Consider the following 12,544-nt stretch of genomic DNA (forward strand, 5'->3'; position numbering starts at 1 on the left):
ATTACAAAATGGACACTTGCAAAGACTGCAGGGAAAATTGGACAATGCTAAGAAACAACCAGGTGCAAGCTCTGTCTGTTGATTAGAACTTTAAACGCTCAGACAGGACAGAAACTACCAAACGATTTACATACTAATGAGCCATCTCCGGGGACAAAAGGGAAACATTTAGATTCACAATGTTGGGACAGACTCCCCGGCACCAAAAGAAGCTAAGACAAAGCTGACTGACAGTCACCAGGACACGCCCAGCGATCAGGGAACCACCCCTCTATTGGAGGAAAATCGATACCGATGATTGGGAAAGACCCAATTAGTTGAGGCCAAGTTCAAGGCCTGCCCAAAAGAGCGCAAAGCCTTTTTCGGTATAAAAGGTATCCCCCAAGGGAGAACGCCCTCCTTTGGCTTTGGCTCTCAGCGAAGAGAGAGACCTGCCGAGCAGCTACAGCAGACCAAGTAAGTTCCAAGTCAACGCACGCTACGAGATAGACGCTCCTAGTTGCTACCCTGTAAACAGCTCAACCCAGCAGCCTCAGAACTGAGCAACGGCCATTGTTCCTCTGACTGAGTGGGTGCCCAAAGCTAAGTATAGGCTTTAGTAATAGTGGTAGTTTAGTTTGTAGAGTTTATGCATGAGTAGATTTGACTGTGTGTAAATAAATGAGCATTGTTTTTTGAACTTACTAACTGGTGTATCAAGTCATTGATCAGTATTCGGTTCTGAACCTTGTGGCGGTGTCGAAAGATACCTGGCGACTCTTGAGCAAACGTGATTAGATAGAGCCAAATTAAGAACCAACCAAAAGTTAGCAACAAGTGCTCTCTATCTGGCTGCTGGTAAATTAATTTGAGTGATGGACTGTTCAAATTTATTGATTCACCCCCCACATTGTGAAAATTATTTGTCCTTTGCTCAATGTAATTTACTGATAGCACGACTTACTGTGACTACATTGTGACACACTGGTTTGGAGCCCATATTTGTACTATTGTAACTATTTTGAAATTGAATAACAAATAATAAACAACTTTAATTTAATTTTGTCTTTCTTTGTTGATCTATTGAATATTTTTCTTAAATTATTAAGTCATGACCTGACTTTGACACAATTGCAAAACCCACCAAATGTGAAATTTAATAAATTCCAGTAGATAGTCATATAATCCTTCATTTTTGTTATACACAACTAACCGGTGGCACAAAGTCATTGTGGTCAGCACTACTGCCTCACAGCGCCAGGGACCGGGTTCAATTCCGGCCTTGGGAAGTTTGTGTGGGTTTTCTCCCTCTGTCCAAGGATGCGCAGGTTAGCTGGATTGGCCACGATCAGTTGCCCCTTAATGTAGGTTAGGTGGGGTTATGGTCACTGGGTTGTGGTGGGGGAGTGGACCTAGGTAGGATCCTCCTTCAGGGTCAGTGCTAACTCGACCTGCACTGTAGGAATTCTATGGTCTATTCTAATTCAGCTATATCTGCACTGAACTGAGCCACTTCATCCAATCACTTCTACATTTATGCTGGCAGGATTCTTTCAGATTAAAATATTTTAAAGAGCAAGAAAAGTCTGAACAAGTGTAATGGTTAAAAAATGTTTATATAAAAACAACAAATTTCCATTGTAAATTCTGAACAGAAAATTTAATATTTTGAAATCATATATCGTGTATAGAATCTTGAAGCATCTCACTTCTTACCTCTCCTCATTCCCCCTACACTATCTACTTGCAGGGTGGAGTTGATCAGAAAATGCCCCTCATTGTGTCAAGAGTAAGCTCAGGATCACCGGTGAGTAAAGCCTTTCTCAGTAACTTCGGTCGACCTAAAATCAATCTCTGTATATCTAACAAAGGAATTTTTATATATCTGCTTCACAGCCTCAGTTTGCTATGAAAGGGATAGAGCAAAAGTCTTGACCTCCTGCACAATTCCATGGTTTCTCTCTTGAACAAAGGAAGGGAGTGTAATGGCATAGAATGTGTAAGGAAGGGGCCACTAGGGAACTAATTGAAATTTCAGTCTCCCATGCCGAATCATTACGACTATCATTCTTACCCCTGCAACTCTGATCAGCTTTACACCTCTCACATGTCTTTTTTTCACTCTGCTTTGAGGGTCCCTTACTACAGAAACTTTAAATGATTCTGAACAAACTACTGGTGGTCATTGGTCAGCAATCCAATCTTGAAATTGCTGGATTTCATGCTCCTAGCTTCTGTTTTAATTGTTTCTGCTTACATTTTTTTATCCTTTAAATTCATTATAAAAAAGTATATTTCTGTGGAACAGGACCTTGGCTACAGTAAACACTGTGCAACAGCGGTCTCAGTCCTATAATTCTAGAAGCTAACTTTCAACCACTTATACACTTTAAACATTTATTTGTGTTGAACAAGGCTCCCGATCCAATAAATAATCCTTTTTTTACAACACACTTAGTTTGGTCCACCTTGAAATTCTGCTCTTCCCTCCAACAGAATTTCTGTTTGTCTCTTTTGTCTTATTCACTTTCATTTGTTTTCCATCTTCCTTCTCAAGTTTAATCAGCTATACACTATTACTCACATTCATAGCTGTGTTTCCTTCCTTTCTGGCTCCAGCTGATGTCTCATGAATTCTAAATGAAATTCCACTCTTCATGTTTCGGGGCCACCCATGATTTTGGATGTCTGCATGATATTTCACATTCCTCAAACTATTGTTTTCACTGCTTCCGAAAATCCATGTTCAAAATCAAACGCCACCAAATGCAGCAGTTCCTTCAGAGTAGTTCTGAAACACTGTTCCATTTCACCCTTCGACTCATCTGGTGTTTTAACAAAAAAGCTATTTTCTTTCTTTCAGGTATCAAGAACTGCAAGCTTCAACAACTCTTAAGTAACAACACCCCTCTGGATCCTTCTTTCCCCTTGCTTTCCTCTGACCTTATCCTTCCTTCTATTCTCACCCAATGCCTTGTTTTAACTATCCGCTTTGACATTTTCCTCTCTGACCCTGCATGGTCAGTCCTTCGGCAAGGCCCCAGTTTCATCCCTGAACATACCAATCTCAACTAATTTTGCTGAGCTGTTTTACCCTCGCCTTCTCCTCTGTATCCACTTCTAGGCCAGGAGTCTTTCTCATGCACAGCAGATCCTTCTTCCTGCCTTCAGGACTTTCAGCAGGACTTTAAACTTGTAAGTAGGGTGGGGGGAGGTGGGTGGGGTGGGGGAGGAGGGGTTAGATAGAAAAGGTAGCATACATAATAGTTGGTATACAATGAAACAAAAGAGATTAGAGTAACAGTCAAAAACTATACTTTAGACACCATGGGTAATGGGAAAGCCAAAAGATGTAAAGTAATTAATCCAGAAGAGAGAAAGAAGAAATGTATGTGTAAAATGTTAGAGCAAAAGGAAAAGTTAGGGTGTGTGGCCAAACACAGAGTATAAGGAACAAATTGAATAAATTGGAGATGCTAATGCAATTTGGAATGTATGATGTGACTGCAAAGTGATCTGATTAGGACAATTAGGGATGGGAAATAAATGCTGGCCCAGTCAGTGACCCTCATCCCAGGAAAGAATAAACAAAAAGGGAGAGGAGTAGCTTTAGGTATTATGGATGAAATTGCTGAACTGGGAAGGCAGTATATATAGTGAAAGGGAAGCAGATAATGGAGATTTTATGGCTAGAATAAAGAAATATAAAAGGATTTAAAATTGTATTGGGAGGTGTGTAGAGGCTCCCTGGTAGCAAATACAAAGTGGTAGATAGTATAAATGCAGAGATTCGAAGGGCATGCAGTAAAGGCAGAGTGATTTAAATGAAGGATTTTAACTTTTATATACATTGGAATGAACATGCTAGCATATCAATTTCTTCAGTGTGTCTAGGATAGTTTTCTGCAGCAATATGTTCCAGGACGAAAATAGTGTATGCCATATTAGATTTATTAATGAGTGACAGATTAATGGTACTGAACATTTATCGAATAGCAATCATAAGGTGATTGAGTTCAACGCTGTGTTTGAAAGGGAAAAACATGAAACGGTTTCGAAGGTTCTAGATTTTGGTACTGCTGATTTCAATGGGATGAGACACGGATGGCCCAGGGTAAACTGGACAGGTCTGTTAATGGGCAAAATGACAGAAGATCAATGGGACATGTTCAAAATAGAATGTAATGCCATACAAAGCCAGTTTATATCCCTAAGGAGCAAGAATTCTATTTGCGAGAAAGGACAGTTATAGACGATTAAAGAGATAAGAGGCCGCATAAGAGACAGTATAAAACTTTTTTAAAATATAAATAAAAGCACAGACTCTGGTAACAGGAAAACATACCAAGGATGACAAAACTAGATAGTAAGAACTACTGAAAGGAACATTTGCAAGGGATATCAAAATCAATATGAATTAGAGTTAGGAAATATAGAATGATCAGGAGTAATGTCAGCCCCATGAAAACTGATAAATATGCTATTATCAATGACAATAAGGAAATGGTGGGAATGCTGAATAATTACTTTTTATCAGTACTTATAAGAGAGGAAGAGGAGGGTAGCACGGTGGTGCAGTGGGTTAGCCCTGTTGCCTCACGGCGCCGAGGTCCCAGGTTCGATCCCGGCTCTGGGTCACTGTCTGTGTGGAGTTTGCACATTCTCCCCGTGTTTGCGTGGGTTTCGCCCCCATAACCCAAAGATGTGCAGGGTAGGTGGATTGGTCACGCTAAATTGCCCCTTAATTGGAAAAAATTAATTGGGTACTGTAAAAAATAAAAATAAAAATAAAAATTTAAAAGAGAGGAAGAGGTCAGCATGCCAGACATTCCAAGGAAACTAATATTGAATCAGGACCAAAGTTAATGTAGGTCAGAGTAATGGGAAAAGAGACACTAAATTGTGACAAATCTCAGGACCAATTGGTTTCCATCCCAGGGTTTTAGAGGAAGTAGATTAGAGAATTGCAGATACCCTAAATAATTTTCCAGAAATATTTCAGGAACAGTCCTTTAGATTGGAAATTTGAACATGCCACGCTGCTATTCAAGAAAGGAGAGGGAGGGAAGCTGGGGAATCCTAGCCTAGTTAGTCAGTAAATGATTGGAATCTAAAACTAAAGACAAGGAACTGAACACTGTAATTTTTTTCAGCTGATCAGAGATGGACACCATGGATTTGTAATGGGTAGTTGATGCTTACTGAACCAAAGTAGTGGCCGAGGGAATGGCTATTGATATTTATCTGGACTTCCAGAAGGCATTTGACAAAGTCCCTTACAAGACACTATTGAACTAAAGTTCAATTTCGTAGAATTGAAGTGAGTAGGGATGATGGGCAGACGCTCTAATTGACAGGATGGGACAGATGGCTGTCCCACAAGTATTCCTGTTCAAGCGTCAACTATTCATCATAGCTATTAATGTCTTGGGTGATGAGATGGAAAGCTACATAATCTGAATTTGTTGATGAAACAGACAGGTGGCACAGTAAGCATAACATTAAAAATAAATATTGATAAATTAAATGAACAGACAAAACTGTGGCAAATGGGTTCCAATGTTGGTAAGTTTGAGACCTAAAAAGGATAGAACTCCGTACTTTCTAAATGGCAAAAACTTAGAAACTGTGGAGCTGCAAAGAGAGTTCAGGTACTTAGATTATTAAAATGTCACGAACAGATAAAAACAGATTAAAAAGCTAATGGATGTTGACCGTTATTTCTCTAGGATTACTGTACAAGGGGGCTTCAGCAAAGACCTAGCCATACCACATCTGGATTACTGTATGCAATTCAGGGAACCACATATTAGGACAGGCATGTTAATCTTGGAGAAAGTGCAATGCAGATTTACTAGAATGATACCTGGACACCAAGGGTTGAATTATGAGGGGAGATGACACAGTTTGTATTCCATTTGGGAAGTCAAGGGGTAATTGGTTGAGATTTTCAAACAATTAAAGAGAGCGGGTAGGGTAGGTAGAACGGAGAGGGCAGTCTCAAATTTCTCTGCTTCCCTGACTCACTCTAACCGACCTCCTTCTGAACTTGCAGAGCTCCGTTCTTTGTGAAGAGGGAGGGCTTCAGATTTCTGGGCATTGGGACCAGTTCCGGGAGAAAGGTACCTATTCAAAAGCTGGATTTCACATCAACAGGACTGAGACTAGCGGCTCATGAGGAGGTTCACTAGTATGGCTGGAGAAGGTTTAAACAAACTTAGCAGGGGGGTGGACACCAGCACATAGAAATAGAAAGAAGAATAAGGTGCATCAAGTGAGAGTGTTGGAGAGTTAGAGAAGGAAATAGTATTAGATAGGAGTGGACTAATAAAGATTACAAGGAATGAAAGAATAGGATTAAAATGCATGTAATGTAAGCAAACTGTGGTGAATAAGGTTGGTGAGCAACAAAACCAGCACTAATTGAAGTGTGCGATTATAATGTTGCGGCAATAGTGGAAACATGGCTTAAAAATAGTCATGACACTTTCGGTGGTGGCTATGTGGTGAGTAGAAACACATGCTGCGGCTCTCGCCAGTGTATTTGGTTTTTGGCCCGTTCTGCCCCGTTTATGGGTGATAATTTGGTGTAGTTTGATGGACTGCGATCCCCTCATTCGAGTAATAACTGGTTTAAAAAAGCACAAAGCAGAAGTCGGGCAAGTGATCATCACCAAACTCCAGTTCCTCGAGCCTTGGCGGCGGGAGAATAGCGGCAGCTTTTGCTGAGCTGGTGGCCCTTTAGTGGACCACTGAGACGTTGGTTAGCTTTTTGACCGATGAATTTAAGAAGCACCAGCAGGTGGTCGCTGAGGATCTGGAGAAGGCAATATAGGGGGCTTTGGCCCCAATTCGAATGGCCATGATCAAGATGGTATGGGTGGAATGTGGCGCAGTGGTTCGCACTGGGACTGCGGTGCTGCGGACCCGGGTTCAAATCCCGGCGCTGGGTCACTGTCTGTGTGGAGTTTGCACATTCTCCCCATGTCTGCGTGGGTTTCACCCCCACAACCCAAATATGTGCTGGTTAGGTGGATTAGCCACGCTAAATTGCACCTTAATTGGGAAAAAAAAATAATTGCCTACTCTAAATGTAAAAGAATATATGGGCTGGCGGATAGTGGTACATGGGACAATATTACAGAAGGTGGAGGTGGTGCTGTCTGACTATCGTGATCGGATTGTCTCCCTGGAGGCAGCGATGTTAATGTTGTGTTGTCGCCCTCCTCAGGGACCAAGTGAGAGTGATAATTCGATGGACGTGGAGAAGGAGTTCGATAGGATTGAGTGGGGGTACCTCTTTGAGATTATGGGGCGGTTCAGCTTCGGGCCAAAATTTATTTCATGGATTAGGCTTTTGTACAAGGCTCCCACCATGAGTGTGCTGTCATGAATTGCAGACATGCACATAATGAGATACAAGCAGGCAGCTAATGAATACAGAGAACAGGACCTAACCAATCAGCAGGCAGAACACTTGGCGGTGGGTTTCCCACTATAAAAGGCACGAGGCACTCACACTCTGCCTCTTTCCACTGGTGACATCTACAGGGTGTACATATCATATAACTCCTACAGCACGTGGCTAAGAGCTTGTCTGGTTCAGTCAGACAGATTAATCACACTAGGTTAGCAGAGAGTCGAACTCACAAAGGATTGAACTAACTGTGTGACAGATTCAATAAAGGTGTGGAGTATCTCTCAGGTAAAGCTGCATCCAGTTGCAGCCCGTGTTATCTTACTGTGCTTAACACGACATGTACGTACTAATTCCCTGAGTTCGGGCTATTTCCATCTGAACAAGGTACAAGGCAGGGATGTCTGTTGTCTCGCTTTTGTTTGCCTTAACAATCGAGCAACTGGCATGGCGCCGAGATCGTCTACCTGATGGAGAGGGTTAGAGCGTGGGAGGAGGGCACATCAAGTGTCCTTGTACATGGACGATTTGTTACTATGTATCACAAACCCTCTCTCCAATGTGGGAGAGATAATGGAGTTGCTCAAGAAGTTAGTTCCTTTTCAGGGCACAAGCTGAATCTGGGTAAGAGTTAATCTTCTCCGGGGAGGGCAGCTGATCTGGGGAGGCTGCCGTTTCGTCCAGCCAGAACTAGCTTCCAGTTCCTGATTATCGGATGGCTATTGACTGGGCCACACTCCATAAACTTAACTTTACTAGTCTGGCTTATGGGATGAAGGCCGATTTGAGAAGGTGGGCTGCCCTCCCTCTGACACTAGTGGGAAGGGTACAGACGGTGAAGATGAATATTCTCCCGAGATTTTTGGTTTTGTTCCAGTGTCTCCCAATCTTTCTTCCCGAGGCTTTTCTTAGCAGGGTTAATAAACTGATATCTACTTTTGTTTGGGCTGCTAAGACTTCTCGCGTGCATTGGACCTTTTTGCAAAGGGGATGGGCGGGGGGCGGGGGGGGGGGGGGGGGGGGGGGGTTGACACTACCTAATTTGCTATGTTACTACTGGACGGTGAACATTGATAAGGTGCGGGGGTGGTTCAAGGATCCTGACTCTATGTGGGAGCAGACGGAGGAGGTGTTCTGCATAGGAATGAGTCTGAGGGCCCTGGTTACTGCACCAGTCCCGTTTTGCCCTGCTAGATGCTCTTTGAGCCAGTGGTGTTGGCACTTTGAGAATTTGGAATACGTTTAGGCAGCATTTTAAACTGGCTTCCATGTTACAGCTGGTTGCAATTTGCAGGAACCATAGGTTTGTGCCGTCTGGCTTAGATTCATCATTCAGGGCATGAGAGAGGAAGGGGTTGGCGAGGTTTAAGGACATGTTTCTGGAAGGTAGTTTCGCTGGCCTAGATGAGTTGGTAGAGAAATTTCAGAGAGGGAATGTTTTCAGGTGCCAGATTTCTTATGAAGAGCTTCCTTCATTTCCCTTGATACCGTCACCCTCACGTACGGACAGGATCCTGTCCTTGGACATGCAGACGCTGCGACAACGAATGAACGGACATCGCGCAACAATCACCAGGCAGGAATGTTCCCTTCCAGTCGGGGAACACTTCAGCAGTCAAGGGCATTCAGCCTCTGATCTCCGGGTAAGCGTTCTCCAAGGCGGCCTTCAGGACCCGCGACAACGCAGAATCGCCGAGCAGAAACTTATAGCCAAGTTCCGCACACATGAGTGCGGCCTCAACCGGGACCTGGGATTCATGTCGCATTACATTCATCCCCCACCATCTGGCCTGCAAAATCCTACCAACTGTCCTGGCTTGGTACAATTCACACCTCTTTAACCTGGGGTTACCCCATCTCTGGATCTGTAAAGATTTAATCACCTGCTAATGCTCGCATTCCAAGCATTGTTTGGCATCTTTGAATTTGTCTATATATGTGTTTCTGGAACAGACCTCTTCATTCACCTGAGGAAGGAGCAGCGCTCCGAAAGCTAGTGACATCGAAACAAACCTGTTGGACTTTAACCTGGTGTTGTAAGACTTTGTACTTGGACATGTTAGCGGAGGGTAAGATTTTGGATGTCTGTGGCAGATGTTGGCGACAGAACAGACGTCGTTGGAGGAGGTAAAGAGGAAGTGGGAGGGTGAGCTGGGTTTGATCCTGGAAGTGGGGGGGGATGTGGAGCGAGGCTATCTTCATGTACGAGGCTAAACCTGATCCAGTTCAAGGTGGTGCACAGAGCACAACCGACTAAGGCGTGTACAAATGGGTTCTTCGCTGGGGTGGAGGATAGGTGTGAGTGACGTTCTAGGGGGCTGGCAAATCACATGCAAATGTTTTGGTCTTGCCCCAAGCTTGTTAGTTTCTGTTATAATGAAAATCTTCTTTGAATAAAAATATATATTTTTAAAACTTTCAAAATCATTAATTGCTTCAGCACTACCTCCTACTAATTTCTTTGATCTCACTAGTCCCTTTGCCCACAATATTTTGGGGAGATTTTTTGTATCTTCCTCCATGAAGATGGAAACTAAGAGCAGAATTCTCCGGCTCAAACGTAATGAGGCCGGGGGAATAGCAGGGAGGCCAAAAACAAGATCCCTGCCGGACGCCAAACAGTTTGCGATACAACCGGCCCGCTCCCGTAGGCGAAATCAGGATCTCACCTTTGCGTGGAGAGAAACCAATTATCACCATTTAAGCGCCATTTCCATACAATTAATGAGAACGATCCCATACCCAGCGGCCTCCCAGCAAGTGCTTACACTGGCCCGATTAGTACTCCTTTGAAAAACGTGAACCTGGCGTGGTCTTCCGTGGTGAGTAGCCATCTTTGCTCACAGGCAAAGATACCGGGGCGCTGGGTTTGCCACCCCAGTGCTTGGCGTGGGGTGGGGGACCCTCGGCTGGGGTTGGGGGTCCTCCGCAGGGGTAGGCCGCCATGGGGTGGGGGGGGGGGGGGGCGCTGGGGAGGTGGGGTCAACCGGTGGGCAATTGCTTGCGGCACCACCGTGGATTGTGACTACCCGATCCTAGGGCAACACTTGACTCTGCGCGTCTGCCCCAATGACCACCCATAACCACCGCCAACTGCCGAGGCGTCTGGCCATGAGGCTGAAGGCAATTGCTGATAAGGAATTGAAATTGTGGTGAAGTGAGCACATGCCAAGTGGATTCAGTGGGTGGGTGGACCATGTGCATGTGGGAGTCATTGCCTAGCAACCTCCTCACACCTTGATGCCTGGACACTGTGCTTGAACACTGCGGGAGCCAACACCACACACACAACATCCAAACACCTAGGGGATGGGACACAGCTCCAGGGACATGTCCATGGCCAGAGGATGGGTGGGTGCCATATCCTGTGTGCTGACCTCGAGACGCAGCCTCATCAGAGGAGTGTAACTCGGGGAATGAGCCTTGTGGTGATTGCAACACTCCAGTCATGGAACCGACTGTGACAGCACTTCGGATTAACCAAAATGTCCGTTAAAGCCCCCATCTGCAACAACCACAGATTATGGCCAGCCATAATGGACGGCAGCTTCAAAACGTGGAGACAGGACAGGGGAACGTTGACCGTTAGAGACTTCTACACAGAAAACAGACTGACAACACTTGAGGAACTAACCGAGAAGTTCCAGCTGATGGGTTGGGGGTTAACAAGCTATGATAAAACAAAAACGTACCCACGACCGCCGGTACAATCGCTGTTCGAGGATTTACTGGACACGGACATCCGAGGGTTTGGGAAACTGCAGCGACCAGTGTGCCGCCTATTAGGAAGGGGAGGGACACCACTGGAGGGGTCAAGGGAAAAGTGGGAGGAAAACCTGGAGTTTGAAATAGGGTGGGGTCTCTGGAGCGAAGCACTGTACATGGTCAACTCCACCTCCACACACGGAAGGCTAAGCCTAATACAACTGAAAGTGGTGCACAGAGCCCGCTTAACCAGAACCCGAATGAGCAGGGAGGACAAATGTGAACGGTGCCAAGGAGGCCAGCCAACCAAGCCCACATGTTCTGGTCTTGCCCCAATAAAGAGGCATGGAGCCCAACCACACTCAGCAAGCAACATAATACACAGTGTCACGCCAACCGAACAGGATATAAGAACTGATGAGGGAAGAGGGCACGCCGGGAGGGGAGGGGGTGTCAGGAAGAAAAGGGGGAGTGGGAGACAGGGAACCTGGCTAGAAATGAATGCCTACTGGAGAAAGTCAAACAAGTAGCTGTGACCGTTGTAAATAACAAAAGTCAACTGATGTAAATAACAAAAGGCAACCAATGTGTGTATATTTTTTTGTTTTCAATGTGTGGTCACGCTTACCTTTGTTCTGTACAAAATGAAAAATCCTTAATAAAAACAATTAAATAAAAATAAATAAATAGAGGCATTGAGTATAAAGCGGGGAAGTTATGCTGAACCTTTGTAAAGTTCTCGTTAGGCCACAACTAGAGTTTTGCATCCAGTTGTGGTCGCACTTTAGGAAAAATATGACGGTCCTTGAAAGGTATAGAGGAGATTTACCAGATTGATTTCAGTAATGGGGAGTGATGGGGGTTTAGTTACAAGGTTAGGTTGGAAAGGCTGAGTTTCTTCTTGGAGCTAAAGAGATTGGAGGGGAGATTTCCATGCATCTTTCCTACTGCGAAGCACTACATTCCACATGCTTCCCCCAATGTTTATGTCTATACATTGTGTATTTATCGTATGCCCTATGTTTATCATGTATGGAACGATCTGCCTGGAATATATGCAGAACAATACTTTTCACTGTACACCTGTACATGTGACAATAAATCTAAATTTGCTAGATGTGGTAGGATAAGGGGACCCAGATTTTGGGCAAAAGACATGGGGGAATCTGAAGAAGAACATTTATACACAGCAAGCGGTAGGGATCTGTGGAACTCGCTGCCCACCAGAGTGGTGGAAACAAGATTGGCAATCTTACGGGGTCCAGTACCATGCTGAATGAGATACTAGCCAATTATTTTAATGTTTAGATATCAAAGGTGACCAACTATATTGCTTCTACTCCCATAAGGGCCTTATCAATTCAGACCATATTTGAACAACTACTGGTTTTGGCTATCACTGTGATTTGGCAAAGCATTGAATAATTCCTTTCTTACTCTTTT

At 44.3% G+C, this 12,544-nt stretch overlaps 1 protein-coding gene across 6 annotated transcripts in view; it reads left to right on the top strand.

Annotated features, from left to right (window-relative positions):
• LOC140425064 (tyrosine-protein phosphatase non-receptor type 3-like) overlaps positions 1-12,544 on the top strand; it is a 422,164-nt gene that overhangs the window by 264,639 nt on the left and 144,981 nt on the right. For all 6 annotated transcript variants that reach the window (XM_072508895.1, XM_072508894.1, XM_072508892.1 and 3 more), the window contains one exon: positions 1,730-1,786. In XM_072508895.1, the coding sequence (XP_072364996.1) occupies positions 1,730-1,786 (57 nt within the window). The remainder of the gene's footprint in view (positions 1-1,729; positions 1,787-12,544) is intronic.

The sequence above is a fragment of the Scyliorhinus torazame genome, chromosome 6, assembly GCF_047496885.1.
Source record: "Scyliorhinus torazame isolate Kashiwa2021f chromosome 6, sScyTor2.1, whole genome shotgun sequence".
NCBI lineage: Eukaryota > Metazoa > Chordata > Chondrichthyes > Carcharhiniformes > Scyliorhinidae > Scyliorhinus > Scyliorhinus torazame.